The 21,255-nt window shown below is 39.3% G+C and overlaps 1 protein-coding gene across 6 annotated transcripts in view; it reads left to right on the top strand.

Moving 5' to 3' along the window:
- The window catches only part of LOC138941845 (Krueppel-like factor 6), a 331,103-nt gene extending 310,060 nt beyond the window's left edge, over nt 1-21,043 (top strand). For all 6 annotated transcript variants that reach the window (XM_070311734.1, XM_070311735.1, XM_070311736.1 and 3 more), the window contains one exon: nt 17,099-21,043. In XM_070311734.1, coding sequence (XP_070167835.1) covers nt 17,099-17,274 — 176 coding nt within the window. In that variant the 3' untranslated portion in view covers nt 17,275-21,043. The remainder of the gene's footprint in view (nt 1-17,098) is intronic.
- Nucleotides 21,044-21,255: the final 212 nt, after the last annotated feature.

Raw genomic sequence — 21,255 nt, forward strand, 5'->3', positions numbered from 1 at the left:
ATTTTAGTGGACTATGATTTTTTTACATGACGTAATTATGTATAATTATTAATTTTTTTATGCAAAAGATATCGAAAGTATAAAAAATTTAGAAATATGTTTGTGTCATGCAACACAATATCAGAAACAATTGCGCAAATATTTCTGTATTTATTGATTATATCCATTCGTCGCATGAGGAGATTTCCGTCGTGATTTCGACGTCGAAAAAGTTGGACGAAATCCCCTTTCTGAGTTTGCCGCCGGAAAATCAGAAAAACACGACCGCCCTGAGAAACTTCGGGAAGCGAGGCTTTTCGCGGCGATGGAAATGACGATAGACTTTGATCTCACTCGATGAAATCTAATTACCCTGCGGACAGGAACTTGCAGTAGCGGGACGCGAAACGAAGCGTGTCGTCGATCGTGAGTCTCGACGACGACGACGACGACGACGTGAAGGTTCGTTACGAAATCCATCGGCGAAGTTTCCCTTCGGAAGAACCTCTCGATACGTACGTATCCTCCGCGCACACACAGAAACAACCGAAGGAGATCTCGCTATTTCCGCTTGATCTGATGTCTTACGTTTGACGGCAGACGCGACGACAGACCCGTCTGTATCCGGATCACGTTATCCAAGATCCAAGACAATAGGCTTAGCTTACCGATTCCGTGATCCGATTAAACGACTTAAGAGTCAAGATCACTGTCTACCAGGTATATAAATATGAAACAGGAATTTGCCCATAGATGGTCCTAGCTGTCAATGTAGTTACCGTCAAACCGCGTCATTGGCGCCATTTTCTTGTTTTGACATCTGATAAAGATTTTCAACTCGCAACAATACAAGTTTCATACAACAGCATAGTTTTTAATAGCGTTGAACATGTCGAATTTTGTGCCTGGAAACTACGATTTGCGGACAGCATTGATTTTCTGTTACCATTTGAAGAAAACTGCTGCAGAATCGCATCGAATGCTTGTCGAAGCTTACGGTGAGCATGCTCTTGGTAAATCACAGTATTTTGAGTGGTTTAAAAAATTCAAAAGTGGCGATTTTGACGTGAGAAACGAAGAAGGGTGTGATCTATTATGAGCTGCTAAAACCTGGCGAAACCGTTAATACTGAACGCTACCGACAACAAATGATCGATTTGAATCAAGCTTTGCGTGAAAAACGACCAGAATATCAAGAAAGGCAACACAAAGTGATTTTGCTTCATGATAATGCACCATCACACACAGCAAAATCGATCAAGAAAACAATTGAGGCGTTTAGTTGGGAAATACTTTCGCATGCGGCTTACTCACCAGACTTGGCTCCATCCGATTACTACTTATTCGCATCGATGGGACACGCACTTGCCGAGCAGCACTTCACTTCTTACGAAAATGTACGAAAATGGCTCGATGACTAGTTTGCCTCAAAGGAGCAACAGTTTTTTTGGCGTGGCATCGACAAATTGTCAGAGAGATGGGAAAAATGTATAGCTAGCAATGGGCAATACTTGGAATAAAATATTTTTTATCATTTTCATACAATAAACGTATATTTTCTATACAAAAATTCCGGTTTCATATTTATATACCTGGTACGTTTGCTAATTCTCTTCTAACGAATCAGACGTTATCATCAAACAGGGAGCTTGTTCATCTTGCGATCGATCTATCGCGATCGATTCCTAAAGACCTAATTTTTCATTCTTTGAATTCGCTGGAAACTCGTTTGAAACGAACGACTTTAGTTTCGAAGCAAACCGTTGAAATATCTCTTATATCCTGCTGATCTAGTATCTCGTAATAATTTTGCATTTTTGTGTAGTTTACGCAACATTGCGAAACGTATTTATTTCCCCATCGTTTAAAACATATCATTCGAATCCGCGAGTTAATTAAAACGTTTAACGGATTTTGGTCTTGTGTAAAGAGGGATAATTTGAGCGAAGCGCGGGGGGGGGGGGGATCGCTTACGGAACGGCCACAATTTTTCACCGTCGTTCATAGCGTAGCCAGATTTACGTAGAATTTGTGTAATGCGCGATGAGAGCGGAGAGAGCTCCGTAATCACGTTAATTATAAATCATAAAAGGAAATGATAGAAGAGACAGAGAGAATCTGGTTATAGAAATAATACCGGAGGAAAAATCCGCGGATATAAACTCTTTGTCGTGTCCCCGTGGTGTCTTTACGAGAATAAAAATGGACTAATTCATTCTTTTCTTATCGTGCTTATCCTTCTCCCGTATTAGGTACCGAGCGGGATTCCTTTCTAGTGCAGCGGGAATCTCGCAGGACCCTCATATCCGATTTTCCCACGGGGGGGAATTATCGATCGCCGTCCCGCAGCCTCTCACATTGACTGTGTATAACAGGAAGAGAAAAGAGGGATGGAAAGGTGGGAAGAGAGATTTCCAATTACAGGGACTTTCCGTTCTGGAATTCCATTCCGAACGTCATTGTTCTCGTGTCGCGCGCCGCGGACAGGATTTTGATCCTTCGACGATGCGAGAGATCCAGAGATCGCTTTCACCGAGACACTTAACAGTCCTTCACTTCGTTTCGGAAAGTGGATCGTCACTATACGCATATATGGTGAAACTTTCACAAAGAGCGATTTTATTCTTCTACGAGTTTAATCGACAATCGCGATTACGTGTTATTACAGGAAATGAAATATTAGCATTCTTCGATTTACAAAGAGAGAATGTTTATTCTAAAAAGTTGAAATATATGTAGTATTTAATCTTATAATTGATGAGAAAAATAATATCGTTTTTAATGAAAACTATTTAATGTATATGTCATGGAGAAACTTGCATCTTTGGTTATCGAATTATTAAAATTATATATTCTCTCCTACGATGTTCTCGATTGCGAAGAACGCGCGAAAACCAAAACGGGGATATAAATGATTCGAGCATGATGATGCACATCCTACGTATATACAGGATGTGCCATTTTAAAGGACCCACTCAAATATCTCAGAAACACTGCGTTAAATCGAAAAATGTTTCATACAAAAGTTGTGTGGCTTCAAGGGAGTCATAAGATGGTGTCATTGGTTTGACCTTGGAAAATTATTTGAAGGTCATGTGAGACAAATCAATTAGTATAAAAAAATAATTGTTTTTAAGAAAATTATTTACAATGTATTTTTTAAAATAATTTTTTTTTTTTTTTTGGCACTAATTAATTTATCTCATTATTCTGTACATAAAAGTATTACGGCAAGATTATCGAAAACTGAATATTTTACAAAATATTTTATTTTTTATATCAAAATATGTCAGACTAAAATATAAAATAACTCAAAAAGTACTTAATAAAAAAATTCTTTATTATAGTGTTTTGGAAAGCTCTCGAGATAAGCTACAAGAATACTAAATAAAAGATGGGGGTTTCCATTTAAGATTTTAAAGTTGACCTTCACATGACCTTCAAATGATTTTCCAAGATCAAATCATTGTCACTGTCTTATGGCCCCCTTGAAGCCACACAACTTTTGTTTGAAACATTTCTCGATTTAACGCAGTGTTTCTGAGATATTTGAGTGGGTCCTTTAAAATGGGACACCCTGTATACGCATAATTTTACCCGATCGAAAAGTTTATGTACAGAGTATATGGGGGAAGGCAGTTACGGTCGAAGAAAGAGAGCCGGTTGAGATTACGTACGAGAGATCAAAGTAGGTCAGCCAAAGTATAATAATTTAGCATGAGAGCGCTTTAGAGAGAAACGTACGGCTTTCTGCGATCTTAAATCAAATGAAGAATGGGACGAGCGGCGGCTCGGCTTTGGGAGCTTATTTATCAACGTAGCTCGCGACGATGAATCCGCGCTGTCGAAAACAGTCTGCTTATACACTATCTTGCTTCTGCATTTCCTTAGACACGTCGGTGTATCCGCGAACAATAGGATTCGGAAGTATTTCGCGCCGGGGGAGAGGGAGGGGAGGGTCGGTATAATCGAATTAACCATAAATATCCAGCACATTTCCGCGCAAATGGATATCCGTGATTTATATTCGGTGAATAGTCTCCGCAGCGCGAAAGATACGAGCGGCGCGATCGCCCGGTTAAAACATGACAATGAAATAAGAGATAAATTTGCAAAACAGAGAGAAATGATTTTCTTAAGTCCTCAGTGTGTGTTTCGAACACGGAAAATATATTAATTTCTTCTATAATCAATTGTGTCGCTTGTTCTATCGCGTTCTATCTTGTCTCTTTTTCCTTTTTTATTTTACCAGAATTTAAATTACGTAAAATATATCTCTTTACAGGACGCGCTTCTTAATCACAAATACATTGCTTTATTTATAAAAGGAATGGACCCAGACAGCACAAGGATGTTCTTAGGACGTCCAAAGGGCATCCAGGACATACATGTAGGATATCCTCAGGATACCCCATTTTAACCCTCAGATCTCCTCTGGATGTCCTGAGGAAGAGTAAATGATAGCCGTATATTAACCTCTGGAGAATCCAGGGAGATCCTGTGGAACATCCTAAGGATTTTTATAGGATATGTTAGGGATATTTTTCGTATGTTTCAAGGAGCAAATTTTAAAATTTAAATATAAATTAAACTTATGTTTTGTTATTTACTGCCAATATTAAAAATCTAATATTAAAAATAGTTCACCGTTCTTTAATATTTGAGGCTTTCGTGCTGTACATAAATATTTTAGGTTTGGCTCCCGGATTTGAGTTGTGTAATATTGTCCAAACAATCCAATATCTGAATTCCCTATGTTGGGATTGCATCAGAAATTGAACTGATAGAAAATAATTACATTTGTAATTTCCTGTCAGTTGCTCTTTGCAAGCTTTATATAATTCTCATGATCAAATCCCAAATACGAGTTCGCGTGTCGCGTAGCGGTAAACAAACGAACTAGCGGTTGAATACTATTGTTTGTAAAGTTTTTGGAATGTTGCGAACAGTAACATTTCTCATGAAATATGAAATAAATAATAATTTTGGATATATGAAAATGTGCGCATCAAATTCAATTATTAATATTAAACGAAATTAACGTTAACAATTAATTGCACATGTATATGTCCTCTGGAAATCCAAAAGACATCCAATATAATAGACAAGGCAGATATATCCTACAGACATCCAGGGGTTATCCAGTGGACATTTATAGGACATTAATACTTATTATAATACTTAAGATTTCTAAATTATATTAAATAGCCGACACAACTAAAAATAATTATGTATGCATATTAAATTTTTATAAATATATTTATAATAATATCTTAAAACATCCTACAATTGTCCTGAACCGTCCTGGACATATTCAGGATGATCCTGAGGATGTTTTGTGCTGTCTGGGGAAAGAGCTTGATTATTAAAATCTGAATCCAACGCGAGAAAATTTATCGTTTGTACAATCACTCTCAGAAAATAAAAATGATTCGCGACGTTGTCGAAAATAATAATGATACATTAATGTATATATTGATCTCATCTGACATATTTATATGGTCCGATATGCGCATCGGACGATCCCTCGGTGTATGACTTACGCGCGTCGGTGTAGTTTCTCGCTTATGAACGATTTTCTGTTATTTTTCACCGTGGAAACGTCGATGCGCGTGTGGGGAACAAATGCGTCGCGACGATAATCCGAAATTTGTCGGTACATTGATTCGGAAAGACCGAGCATTCGCGGGGCCGGCACACATCGTTGGGTCCTCCCCCTCCCTCCCCTCCTCCTTTCCCTCGTACTCCATTACTAAAAGTTTCTGGTCGCGGTGCATCGTGGTAATGCGATTCGTAAATAATGTCTCGAGAAACTGAACTCGGCGACCGCGCCCGCCTTCTTCCACGTCGTCCTCGTCGTCGTTGTCGCTGTCGCTGTCGCTATCGGTCGTCGACGACGCGCTACCGCGAGCCAAGTGCATCTGCGCGATTGAACACGTCTTCTCTTACGTTTAAACCGCAAGCTCAAAGTCTCAGCTGCATCTGCCGAGTTTCCCTCCCCTTTAGGAGAGACCACAGGCGCCTGTGGCTGCGAACGATTGTCCCTTTCCCCGTCCCTCCTATATCCCGTCGACGTTAAATCTTAGACGTTGCCATCATGCCAGCGTGGTACTCCAATGCGATACACGGCTACCATTGATTTTTGCATCTGGAAAATTTCGATCGGATCGCGATTTCATCTCTTTAGAGTTGGATAAACTTAAGTTTAATCTAATTAACCCGTAGTTAATTATCTAGACAAGAAGTTGTTCGTTTTATATACCGAGGCGTATTTGAACGCCAGCTCGATAAAGCGAACGTTACGTACACGAAGCTAATCGATTACCTGTTACATGTAATTCGAGTATCGATAACGATAGGGTGCCTCGCAATTCTTTGAAAAGATCCGATATGCGATATCGGGGATAGAAATGGACGTTCGTTTTTCATAGAATTTATTTCTAGAAATTCGTTTACAATAGAAACTTTCTACGCGAATCTCGATCGCGCGCGTTGTATCAACGAAAGAACGTCAGTGTGAAAATTCTATTGAACGAAAATCAGATTATTGCAAACGCGTGTAAAATTTGTGATCTATTGTCACTTTATATATTCGGATTACTCAGCATTTCAACGAGATCGGCAATCTGCTTTCAACGATATCTAGATAGCGCGTTCAATTAGGCTCTAGTGGTAAACTGCGAGTTTACATCGGCACATCGCGCCGATTTTATTTTCCCAATAATCTCGATTACTTACGTGCTACGCATTTACAGAAGTTTCCATAGCGTATACAGGGTGTATAAAAAATTAGTATAAAAAAAAATTGTTTTCAAGAAAATTATTTACAATGTATTTTTTTAAACAATTATTTGTTTTTTTTGGCACTAATTAATTTGTCTTATTATTCTGTACATAGAAGTATTACGGTAAAAACTGAATATTTTACGAAATATTTTATTTTTTATATCAAAATATGTCAGATTAAAATATAAAATAACTCAAAAAGTACTTAATGAAAAAATACTTTATTATACTGTTTTGGAAAGCTCTCGATGTCAGCTACAAGAATACTAAATAAAAAATGGGGGTTTCCATTTAAGATTTTAAAATTGACCTTCACATGACCTTCAAATGATTTTCCAAGGTCAAATCATTGTCACCATCTTATGGCCCCCTTGACGCCACACAACTTTTGTCTGAAACATTTTTCCGTATCTTCCATATTTTTCGAGATATTTGTCTGAGGGGACACCCTGTATATCGTAATGCGTTTATCTCTTGAAGCGACCGTGTACTATACGCACTCGTACAGCATACATCGATTTGCACCTCGGGCATTGTTCGAAACACATGATCGCGCCAAAGTTAGATCCGTCTGCCGCGAAGGGGGGTATGGGGAGGGGGGATGGGGTGTATACCGCAAACAATTGGGAACGTCGTCAAAGTTCTCGCTTCAGTTGACAGCGTAACCGCATTTGACAACACGCGAAATGCGAATCGCATCCGGCAGTTTCGCGACACGCGATGGAAATCTTCTATGGTACATGCACCGCGGAGAGAGAGATTCAGCTTGAAAGGTGAGACACTAAAGAGCCCGCGCAACTTTCATGTAAAGCATGAATCTCTCGACACTCTCGATATCTGTTATTCATCTGTCATTCTCATTTTGTTTTTCATTGCGTCGACATCCGTGACATATCTCCTGCGACACGATAATAATGATAGATCTGAGTTTTCGGTAGATAATTTGGAAAGAATAGAATAGGACAAGAATCATTATAAACGACGATGACAATTGTGATCTTTTCTTAATCTTCGCACGTAATTCATACGTGATTTTAAATATGATGAAAAATAATAGATAAATTCACTCGAAAGCGTACGATAGTTCCTCGACGTTCGAATATCTATATTCTTTTATGTCACTACGTCTCGTTTCATGAACAATTGTACGCCCATTTTCACGATGCGACATTTCCGAAAGAAATCTCTCATTTATCATTTCTATGGCGCGCTATCTCATGTAAAAGAACGTCGTCCGCAACATCCATCTGCTCAAAACTGAGTAAAGCGATATTGCGTTTCGTAACATTTCGAACCCCATGCAATCCTCGAGAGGGTCTTCGGATTGTCCCCTCTTCAAAGTGGAATGTGGAAAAAAATAAAATACCATTCTTTTTTACTGTGAGGGGTAACTAGGCAGTTTTTTGCGGATTTTTTCTTACATCGGGAATGTCTAATCGATTGTTTCTCGATCAGTAGAACAGTCTCTTTGATATATTTTAAATGCACGACAAGAAACTTTTCTCTATCAAATGTTTTTGGACGTAAACCTGAATTTGGCACTCTAATCGTAGAGGAATCTACTGCGCATTCTCTCTCTCTCTCTCTCTCTCTCTCACTTTCTCTCTTCCCTTAAAAAGAGGGGAAAAATACTTCCGCTAAAAAATTGAGCGTGTATTCTTTTGTATTCAAAGCAAAACGACAACCTTGTCTCGCTATCCAAAGAAATTTTTTTATAAATCAATGTTACAGAATTTGCTTTGTTTGCCGTTCAAGCAGACACTTTCGCAATTACATTTGATGAAATTTTCACAAATCGCGCAAAACGCTATGCGCCATTAGAGACCGAAGAACCGTGCGAGTAACGTCTTTGAATATGCAAGACACCGCCGCGCTATCAGAAAATTTCATCTCCTTCGCCGGCGGGGGCAATGAAAATCTTTTTGTGAATAAGGTACAAGCGTATCTTCTCCTTTATAGCGCACGATATTTCTTGAAAGGAAATCCCTCTCTTTCTTGCTCCCATCGTTTTTCATTCCGGCAACCAGCGGGGGGCTTCTATCCTTGCCTTGTCTCTCGCAAAAAAAAAAAAAGAAAGAACCATCGTGCCGCCGAAATTCGGTATGCGAAAAAGTAACGGGCGCAATACATCTCGTAATTTGATACGCGTCAGTACGAGAAATTCTTTGGATTGCGCGCGAAACGCGAGGTGCATAAAAGCGACTAATGTAAAGTACGAGTACTATGCTTGGCGGTGCCAGAAAATCGTATCTCTCTTCCCAGGGGGCATGAAGCAAAATCTTTTTGTAAAAGAGATACCTTGCATTTCCTCTTTTATAGCGCACGATATTTCTTACAAGAAAGCGTCCCTCTTTCTTTCTTTCTTGCTTTCGCGATGACGATCGTCTCATTACAAAAAGATAAGTTTTCAACATATATTTTTCTGTAAAACTGAAATTCAAAGAAAAGAAAATGCAGAATTTATTTGCTCAAAGCCATTGTCTGTTTGTAAGATCGATGAAATACGCGTATTGGCATGTTAATAATTTTCTATACATATATAAACAAGAAATGTATTTATAATTTCTGTTAAAATGCAATTTCTAGTAAAAATGCAATATGTAATCTTTATTTAACGTAAAAAGCCAACTTTCTCTAATCATCGATTTTATATATTTCATAATCATTCGAGCAACGAAGTTAGGTTAGGTTAGGTGTACAATTTTGCTTCCGCCATTTTCCTATAGATGGCTTTAGCGGTAAGTAATGGTCGAAATAAATATGGTAGATCATAGACGTCGTGCAATAAACTTGGGCATCTGTGAACATAACCCCATAGAAACATTAGTCGATTTGTGTTTACATCATAAAGTTATTCTCCATTGAAAATGTCAGTTTACGAGCCAAATTCTCGTCATTTGCGGGAGGTTTTAATTTTCTGCTTCAATATGAAGAAATCTGCGGCTGAGGCTCATCGAATGCTCTCAAATACTTATGATGAAGCCGCTATTAGTGAAGGAACGTGTCGTGAGTGGTTTCAACGCTTCAAGAACGGTGATTTTCACGTCGAAGACCGGCATAGCGGTGGAAGAGAGAAGGTTTTCGAAGATGCAGAATTGGAGGCATTACTTAATGAAGACTCGAGTCAAAGTCAAAAAGAATTGGCACGATCATTGGGAGTGGACAATACTTTGAATCATAAATGTATAACCAGTCTTTCACAATAAAGCCTCGAATTTCGGAAAAAAAACGGCGGAAGCAAAGTTGTACACCTAATATATTTTTATATATATGAATTATTACTTATTACTTGCAGAAAAAATTTCTTAATTGTTAATAGTAATGGACGCGAGATATAAGTTTAGAGGAAAGCTTAAAATAATAAATGATATTTTATTTATTTAGATTAATATTTCATATTGTGAATTAATCGCAATTAATAAAGTTTGCATTGATTTATGATAATCTTGCTTTGATATCTTAATGATTGATTTAATCATCAAGGTCGTTAAGGTGCTAATTAAAGGTGTGCATTGTCCTTTACACCTTGTCTAGCGAATGAGGAAGGGATGAAACGAAAATACTCGTTTCTCTATTCCAAGTAGAATTCTGTATTTTCTATATGCTATTGATTTAAGTAGATTGATCGACAATCGTTCGTAAAAGCTGTTTGCGAATGGAACGGGGCACGTTTGCATGTACATGTTTCTGAACCTGAAAGTCACTAACGATAAGCATTGCGGTAAAGTGATGCTTGCCGCGACTCGGTGAATTTTCCAGGACCCTTGAGGAAAAATTTCGAGTCGACCGACCCTCGAGCGATCCGTCACGCGGGTGCTCGCGATGGCCCCCGGTATTAGACGCGCGCTATTCGCCGAAACGTTTTCGCGCAAAATGTCCTCGGATGTAAAAGGCGGACTCGGGGCGGAAATCCTCGCCCATAAATTCCGGTTGTCCTATCCCTCGGCGACATGACGGAAGGTACCCTATACATCCTCGCCGACGGCGGACTTAATAAAATGCAAAGACGACGAGCACACGTTGCCAGGACGGACTGACATATCGACGCAATACCAACCCCCCGCCGCCGCCCGGACCCCCGCCGCTGTAACCGTCGCCGTCCTTGGCAGAGGGAGGACATAGAAAAATCGCCCTTCCGCCGGAAAGAACGCTCCGGCATACCGTATAAGGCGCGACAACGCTTAACTTCGTTATTCACGAGGGCGCGAGCGTGCGGCGTTTTTAGCCTTACAGGACGATTCGGTATTCCAACTCGTTTACATGCAAAAGTAAAGGCCGATATTTTTACGCCTTTTCTGACAGCCTTCTCTTGACGAGATACTGCTTATTGAGAAGAAGAAAGCGGTAACGTGTGCTCTGGTTATTTAAGTATTAAATTTGAAATTAGTATTAAACGTAAACGTTGAAACTCTTTTATATACATAAAGCTTATTAATTTAATAATTTTATAATTTTGCGGAAAAGAATTTCTTGATTGTTAATGGACGCGAGATATGAATGTTTAGAAGAAAGTTTAAAATAGTAATTGGTTCTCGATTTAATTAGATTGATATTTCATATTGCGAATTAATTGCAATAAAATTTACATTGGCGCACACATTGATTTATAATAATTTCGCTTTGACATCATCAATGATGATTATTGGTTTAATCATCAAAGCCATTAAGGATGCCAACCAAAGACGCCCTGTCATTTATACCTTGTCTATTGGATGAGGAAGGGATGAAAAGAATGCGTCGGAGATATTTTAACGGAGTATTTTAAGTCGTTCTGTTTAATATCGTTCTATTACGCAAAAGCACCGTCGACAATAGCTGGGTCATTATGCGATAATAAAACGCGGATTACCGGAGCGTGCATTGTTCTCTATGCAATAACAATTTCGCTTAAATCGGATGCGAAATACACTCATCAAAACGAGATAAAACGACCTCTTCAAGAGCTAGTTGTAATTGCATTATATGCGCCCGTTTCAGTGGATTTCTGACATGTATGCTTCGTCGATCGAAACTATAGATTATTTTAACGCGACATTCGCATGACAAACAATGTCTAATATATTATGCGTTTGCCGCAAAATATAAACTAATTTATCGCATTAGTTTCGCAGCCTTCGCGTATAACGCGTTACGCAAACGGCTGAAATCACAACGCGTCTAAATCTATTATTACTATGCCCAGAGTAAATTAATGACTTAATGTTTGTCGCATGAGAATGCACCGACAAGCTCTATTATGGTAGAATAGCCGTTGTGTAATAATATTGAAAGATTTTATAAAACAATTTTCCTGTAGTCGCCGTATAATTCGAATATTCAAAAATTGATATTTCTCTACTCGTACATAATAATATAAATTACACTTACGAAAAAAAAGTCTTATATTTTCTGCATATAATCATTCGAAAATCAATTATTTATACCCGTATTCATAGTCCGTCCTTGAGGAATAAGGATTCCTTGTTCCTCATTCCACGTTTCATAAACTTTCCTTGACCGAACAAGGAATCTTATTGGCTCCCTTATCTCAAGGAAGGTCACGAGCTTCCTTGAGGAGTGATGCGACCTTTTTAGCAGACGATACGCAGAATATAACCAAATATAACCTCCAAAAGTTAGTTTCGTTACATTTGTGGTTTTGTGGTTATTTGTTGTCGCGCTCTCAAACTGAAAGTGTATAAAGGAAAAAGTGATAATGGACAATGAATTTTTAAATGATTCTGACGATGGATTTGAAGACGAAAATCCAGAGAATCGGATTCTGTGGCGGATTCCGAAAAGATACATTCGCGATTGGGAAAATCCCGTGGAATTTTTTGAAGATACGAAAAAGTTTTCATATGTATTATATGAAATTAGTTGCAGGCAGCATAAAACGGTGCTGCCTCCAGTCGGTCACTAAAAATCCCTAAAATATTCCTTCCTTCTGAAAGGGAGACTCGAGGTCCATCTATGAAACAAGGTGGCCTTGCAAATTCAAGGAATTCTTCATGGAGGCTTCCTCCGTCCTTAAAATAAGGAAGGACTATGAATACGGGTATTAATATAATTTACTTTTAGGAACTTTTCATCTCTCTTTTTTTTTTTTTTTTAAATTGTACAAAACATACCAGCGATATTTGAAGAATTAAACATATAAAATACGTATGCGCAAAATAAGGCGATAAATCGATATATTCACAATGCGCAATTTCCTTCCGCTGTAGGAACGAATTTTCGTAAATTTATCTCCATACGACGCAAAGATGGAGGAAAGAACGATAATTCATGGAGGGGAGTAAATGCGTCCTGATGCGCGCTTAAAAATATTTAGAACGATGCTGGCGAGGCGAGGGTGCGAGTGGTTTTCCATACCATGTTCGTTCAGCAACGTTCGTTGTCGGCGAAAGGGATGAGAAGGAGGGTGGTCGGCGATGGGATGGGGAGGGTATGGGGAAGGGGGTTAACGCGTTAAGCCGTCTTGTTTAATATGGCTTTATTACGTAGGTGGTAACGAACCGCCGGGAGGCCATTATGCGGCGATAAAATGCGCAATGCCCGTTGTTGCACGTACATGCCGTTTCGCGTGCACCCCCGACACGGACAACCCCGTGCCGTGATACGCTCATGCGCGCGTCGGAGATGGACCGGGCCGGATGAGGCACGCGTTCGCGAGATAACGCCCGCGGTCATGTAAAGCATGGTCGCCATAGTTACGGAAAATTCAATTCCGCCCGTGGAATCGAACATTAGGCGCGCATGTAGCCGCACGAGATTTTTAAAAAATTGCGTTACGTTCACGCGAGTACGAACGTACACGTAACTCGTGCTCGCGTTTATCCTTCTCGACTCTCGATGACCTCTTGATCGAAACCGTTAATTCTTCCGTAATACGGTACAGTGATGGCGACAGTTATTTTCGGGTTAGAGAATGTATTTTTAATGCTACATAGGAATATGAAAGAATTCACGATTCTTGTTAGCTTTAATAGCTAAAAAGAAATATTATAGATAAACATACTGCACGCGTGTGTCGACATCTCTTAAAACTTGCTACCTAGGAGGAAGGATTCTTTGCTCGCCGCGCGGCGACCCAATAGTCGGTGAAGTCGGTGAAGTCGACAATTTTTCTCTTCGCCAACCAGGTCGCTTGTAATACACGCGCCACCCGGGCACCTTCCACTCCATCGCGTTTATCCTTATCGCTCCCGTAATTTTCTTCCAACGCGAGTCTGTAATTCTCGCCCTCACGAAGGGATTCGGAAACATTCGTGTCGCCATTTCTCTAGCTGGTTACGAAGGACAGGGCGGACGGTGGAAGTGGATAGGTATTTGGGATTGGTTCTCTCGAAATGCAAGGTTTGAACGATGTGCGAGGTACGTCAAATACGTGTGCCGTATTTTTCGGAGAGTCGTGGCCTTCCAAAATGTCGGGTGTCGTTGGCGTAGGCGCTGGAAACAGCCAGTCGGGAGTGGATGCAAGTGGTGGTGGAGAGGAAGGAGAATGGATTTGGTTATGCGTCGCCACGTCTCCACTGGATTTGTCGCCGTCACCTTCTACCGAGGATGAGAAATTCGGTGGAAAAGAGGTGATCCCGTTGTACCCCCCCTCGAAACAGCTTTGAGAGAGACCGAAACGCGATGTAAATTTTTTTTCCTCCGTTTCTTCCTCCCGCGGAATAGTTGAGCGCCGTTCGGGAAAATTTCAGTTTCATTGTGACTCTGCGCTAATCATTGTGCCCCTAGAAGGAAAGTATAAATTCTGGGGAATTCCATAGCACTCTTTACGAATATCCTCGAATATGCCGTTTTATAGATAGATAAGACTTATGATTACGTGTATGTTTGTAAATTTGGAATAACTTCGTATTTATTGCTGATCGAGAGAGAGAGGGAGAGAGAGAATTCATTAATTGTGCAAATAAAAATCTAGAGATGCTTTATATATTTTATATTATTTTAAAATGTGATTTCTATCGTACAATAAAAAAGTACTTTCGTGAAAAGTGAAATTAACACAATCTCGCGATGTAATCTGTTACATTTACTTTTCAGACGCAGCGCGTTATACGGATGAGAAAACACTACGTTTAAATTACAACTGTGCCTTTTGCGCAAACTCGCAAACAGACATGGCAATGTAAAAACAGCACTTTGTTGAACCGAGGATTCCACCTCTTTTTCGGATTTATGAAAGCTGTGGGAGGGCGACGTGTTAAACGTTTCTCTCCGAGGTTTTATACACACATTTGTATTACTTTTATCTCGACGGCCGTGTTGTGAAATATACCCGCGCATCAATTCCTAGATGCAGTCGGATATGCCCGACAAATTTCGTATCTTGACAAAAATAATAGAAGATCGTATTTCAGCGTGAACTCAAAAGTACTTTAAAACGAACGTATCTAGATCGCGACAAGAGACACGTCTGCGCGCGGACACTCTGAAAATCTAAATCAGGAGACAAAAACGCGAGTCATAATTTTTCTCCCTTAAGATTTATTAAACAAAGATAATCTACTTCTCTGCTTATATATCAGAATAAAGAGTACAAATCTTTTATTGCACAAATGTTTTCGCGAAACTTATCTTTTTATTTCGAAAAACGACACCAAAATTGGTTTATGTTGTTCAATTATAATTGATAAAAATCTCATTATGAATTATAAAAAATCAAACGAAAAGGGGATGGTGCACTGTATTAAGGTGACGCAGTGCTATAGCCACTCTCTGCCTGACGGGGTTGCGATTCACCAACGAGTACGGGATTCGCAGTCATTCGTTCCGGCAGTTTCCGATTCAACCCCTACCGCAAGCCGCTTCTCTTCCCGCGCCGCAGATTCCCTCAGCTTGTTAATCTCGCTAACGTTGCGCCACAGGTGGTGACCTCGCATTGTCTCTTTTCCGTCATAGTCTCATCAACGTCAGCCACCTTCTATATTACCGAATGGATTATTTATGGACTTAATAACGCGTACGGTCTTTCCCTTCGTCCAACGTGCAGTAACGTGTACCTCAACGCGCGATTCTCTAAAACAATTCTCATATATCGCGAATCAATTGTTTAAATATACAGGGTGTCCCATTTTAATCTCCTCAGGCAAATATCTCAAAAACCAAGCCCGGAAGAGAAAAATGTTTCAGACAAAAGTTGTTTGGTTTCAAGGGGGCCATAAGATGGCGACAATGATTTGACCTTGGAAAATCATTTGAAGGTCATGTGAAGGTCAACTTTAAAATCTTAAATGGAAACCCCCATTTTTTATTTAGTATTCTTGTAGCTGACATCGAGAGCTTTCCAAAACACTATAATAAAGTATTTTTTCATTAAGTACTTTTTGAGTTATTTTATATTTTAATCTGATATATTTTGATATAAAAAATAAAATATTTCGTAAAATATTCAGTTTTTGATAATCTCGGAGATTATCTCGGATTCGCGATGTGGGAATGGATTTATCCACGTAACATATATAGTATCTATTGTACAGTTGAACATGAATTCCCATCGTCGTCGGCGCGCTTCGTCGCAGTTAACGATGTTAGATACTACTCATCTCCTTTGATAGCCTGTTTAGGAGGATAATAACGTCCAATTCTCTCGTATCATCCCGCGGAAATCTATTGAATCACATTTGCTCTACAAGCTTGCGCCTATCGCGTTACGTTTACTATCATGCGATCAAGGAAACCTCTTGGATCATAACATTGAACGAATGAGCTTTCTCAAGTAGGGAGCCAATACTCCGTGGTTTCGCTTATCTCTGTGCAAATGGGTATTATCCAGCATTATGCTCTGTGCAAACTGCCGATTGACAATGGCTGTTTGTCGTGACTAAATAGATATGATTTATAGCAGATATATGGTAACATTTCTCCTAGAATGATATATGTGTATATATATATTATAATCTTGAATCTTTTGGAATCAAAAATAATGTAAAAGGAAAATCTAGGATTCTACACACGTATTAGTAAACTGCATTAGTTTCAACGAAAAAAATATTTTGGCATTTGTAATGCAAACATCGTGCTTAATACGCACGCACACATATGTATTGTTATTCAATTTTCGAGTCTTTTTAAAAATAAATATAACAATAGACATTTCATCTTGTATTACCATATTACTTGTTACACTTGTTTTTTTAATTACGCGTAATTATTTTATTAAAAACTGCAAAGATATGAAATTTTTTTGTTATGCTTATAAATAATCGAAATTACTATCTGTTTACTTTTACCTTATCTTAAATGTCAAAGCACATTTTGCTAAGATTAGAATTTTATAGTGACCGGAGGATTAAGCGTTCTACCAGATTAATTTACGTGGTCTTTCTACCTTCTGTTTCAGGAGAGAAGCCATACAAGTGCAGCTGGGTGGGTTGCGAGTGGCGATTCGCGCGTTCGGACGAATTGACACGCCATTACCGCAAGCACACCGGTGCGAAACCGTTCAAATGTCGGCACTGCGACCGATGCTTCTCCCGCAGCGACCATCTAGCTCTCCACATGAAGAGACACGTGTAATCAATCGTTTCCGCGAACGGTTCCAACCGCGCAGTCGGGATTATCGGGACTTGTTCCTCGTGAAAATCGCGGAAGTTTTTGACATCTACGCGAGGATTTATGCAATTTAGCATCTTCCGAAATCACCTTATAGCATGCTGCAAATGAAGAGAGAGAGAAAGAGAGAGATTGACTATCGAATGTCTGAAACTTCACGAACAAACATCAAAGAAATCGGCGAAGCTAACTGCATTAGGTGATCGCAACAAGATATCAGACTTTATCATTGATGAAAATTGGTCCTCGAATATTACTATTGAGGAAATCGATGATCCGCGAGACGCTGTTTAGAGGTAATTTGAAAATCATGTCTAAAACGATCCAAAACAACTCGGAAGAAAACTTTACCAGCAATCGGACAATGTGCTTGAAAACGTCACTTCATCGAAGTCCAAAGAATCGCGTGTATAACGGACGTGCGTTTTCAAATCGTGCTAACGTGTAAGAACAAAAGGTAAAAAAAAAAAACGAGCGATTATGTTCATCTTTAAAGGGCAAAGGAATGGTACGAAGCTTCGACCTCTCGAATTTCCGTGAATTCGAGGGGACCGAAGCATCGCGACGGTCAGTGATGATCCAACAAAGAGACTGCAGCCAACGTAATATAGGAGGCCTCCGACGAAGGGAATAGCTGAATAAAGAGTTGCCCGAGAAGTCTCGCACGAGAGACGTCAATCACTGCCAATTCGTTACATTCTAAGATCAACGTCGAGGAGTTCAAGCTATGACCTCGTAATCGGAGGTCTTCGAAAATGAGAAACGGGAAGCTGACCGGGAAAAGCCAAAAAAAAAAAATTTTTTTTCGCCGAGCCTCAAATCGTTGCTACAGCGCGCAGTAGCGGACGGATACTCATTCTCTCGTGAATGAAAATTGTAATATTGAATAAAAGATACGCTCCTACGCCAGAAAAATCGTTTGTCTTTTTCAAAACGATCGAGTCGACGATCGTCATATTTATATCGCATCGAAATGATCCGAGTATCGTCGATCGTGTATTGCGAGTTTCGTGTCACACGTATGCTAAAAACTATAGAGAAAAACGTAGATTTTTCGAGGACAATAATGCAGAGACTGTTGGTGCCAAATGTTATTTTCTTTCTCTTGCTTTTCTTTCAGAAGCTCCGCGTAGCCTACTCGCGGTTAAAATCGCGCACGCGCGCGCGCGCGACACTCGCGACACCGTCGACGATCTCTCGGTATTAACGGAATCGTACGCAGCGGAGAGTCGCGAGTAACGCGACGCGACGCGTGGTAATTGAATACGTGATTTCGACCAGTTTCGACGGCAACGGGATTTGCTGCGCCAGGTGCTAATCCTGAATTTACAGTGCGAATTACAACGTGGTCTGTTGCCACTACCATACAGTACCGCTTGCAACGAAGCTTACGAATGCGAGACCCAATTGTTTTGTTTAGATCTATACTTTATGACTGATCGTCATTAAATGCCGCTTTTAGCTTTCAGGTAATTATAGTTATTTTTAAGTATTCATTGTTGACACGCTATCTTTTTTATTCTGATGAAAGGAAATAATTTTTTCTCCAAATTTGCATGCTCTTGGAAAGACTTTTTCTTTCGTGATCTCTTTTGCCTGTAATATTATGAAATATGTTCGAATAAGGGAATCATTTGTCGAAACAATCATGATGAAAAATTTAGCACAAAATATAAATATATATATTTTTTAATATTCTTGTCATATAATCATTGAAACAATGTAGATGAAGAAATATATACGGGCAATGTAATCCATATAAGATTTTCGTACATTTTTTTTTTCACGCAACCGAATATTCCACGAGTGATTTCCTATCTCGCGTATAATTGACGGCATTTTCATCAATTAAGAAATTAGGAGACATCATTTGTTATTAACTCAGAAATTATTAGGTGCACAAATAAGTTTCCGCCGTTTGACAAAAGTTGGCGCCACCAGTAAGTTATGGTTAAAATTGTCAGATGTAAAACGTCCTTATCGTAAGATTGGACATCAATCAATAACATAACCTTAAAATATTAGTGATTTTTTATCAGTATAATGTATTCTTTTGAAAATGTCGAGTTTTGAGCCGAATAAGCGTCATTTGCGGGAACTTTTGATTTACTTCTTCAATTCGAAGAAATCTGCAGCTGAGGCGTATCGATTGCTTGTAGAAGCATATGGTGAGGCTGCCTTAAGTGAGAGAAGTTGTCGTGAGTGGTTTCAAAAGTTTAAGAACGGTGAATTTGACATCGAAGACAAAGAATGTAGCGGAAGGCCGAAAGTGTATGAAGACGCGGAATTGGAAGCATTATTGGATCAAGATTCGTGCCAAACGCAAGAAGAACTTGCATTTACATTGGGAGTGATTCAAAACATTAAGCTCCGTTCTTTCACAATAAATGCCCAATTTTTGATAAAAAACGGCGGAAACTTATTTGTACACCTAATAGTTAACTAGAAAATTAATTTTCCTCGAAACTACGCACTATTATCCTCATTTGGCTTTTATTAGCTTGGAAAATTTATATTTGTATTTATATTATTTTGTATCCGCGAGCGCGTTGTTCTACAAGATATGATCATCAGTAGAAGATTGTTCGTCTCGCTTGTCATCGATCTAAGAGGTTCCGATATAACGATATGTAAGATATATCGCGAGCAGAGATCGAATTTTTCGGCGACGATGCCGAAAAAGAAAAAAACACGAAAAAGATTGAGATCATTGCGACGTGCACTCATCAAAAAAAAAAAAGAAGAAGAAGAAGAAGAAGAAGAAGAAGATGATGATGATGATGATAACTTCAAGAAGACTAATTTTACCTGATGTTAGAGGCAAAATAGGGAAGATGAGAAATGAAGATAACTAAATTTTAAATGTTCAGTGGCCAAATAAATTAATTAATATGCACGTACAACCTAAAGAGTGAGTAAGCCCGACTGACGAGAGTGTCGGCACGATTCGTGCGAATGCGTGTGCATGCGAGTGCGGCTGTGTTATGTTTTGCGTGAGTCGTCGATGCGTGCGTGTATACGTATCTGCATGTAAAGGTTGTATGTACGTGCGTGTGTATTTTTTTCCACGGATATTCCAAACCTGAAAAGTAAGGAATCCAAAGGAGGAGACGAGCAGAACACTGAGTTTGTATATCGTGCAATTTTTTCAATGTTTTATTATTTGTTACCATTGTTCACGATTAATTATAAATAAATAAATAAATATATATATATATATATATATATATATATATATATGTAGCACATTTACAATTTTAGAATATAACGGTCATGAAGCCAGACGTCTTTTTGATAGATATATTCGGATACCGTGGTCGTCGTCGCGTTCGCGACATCCCCCCTGCCCCCCCCCCTCCTCCCACCCCAGATCTTTTTTTCCGACGGGCAAGATGTAATTAAAAGTACACATAATAGTACAAGAGAAAAGAAATCACCGCGCGTGAAAGATGCGAAGTCTCGTCTTTGACCTCGACGGCCTCTCGTTAAATTCCATACCGGCCGCTGGAACGAATGTAACAGAAGGTAATTGGTCGTTACGACTTGTTAGAGCCAGAGTCCACGCATGTAAAATTTGCTCTCAGACTCTCGTGCACCTAGATTCGTATTTAGGCGTAGTGGAGAAAGGATGACGAGAATTGATACCGTGAAAGAAAAGACAGTATTCGGACGAAAGATCTGTATCGTCAGGACGATAAATTGTTTTCCCAATCGAGGCGACCAACGAGCTCTGTACATAAGTACTCTGCGTTGATACCACTGCTTGAACACGTCGTTTTAAAACGAGATTGAAAATAAAGGCGCGTGCAATTGCGTGAGTAATCGACAAGAAACGGAAAGGGAAGAAAGCGCGAATACTTTGAATAAAAAAAGTAGCTAGACGTTTAGATAGGTAGATGGATAGCTAAATCGTTAGATAGGCACTTAGATAGACAGATAAATAGA

This window comes from Polyergus mexicanus, unplaced genomic scaffold (genome assembly GCF_030449975.1).
Source record: "Polyergus mexicanus isolate NDT 795.1 unplaced genomic scaffold, iyPolMexi1.0 SCAF_20, whole genome shotgun sequence".
In the NCBI taxonomy this organism is placed as follows: Eukaryota; Metazoa; Arthropoda; class Insecta; order Hymenoptera; family Formicidae; genus Polyergus; species Polyergus mexicanus.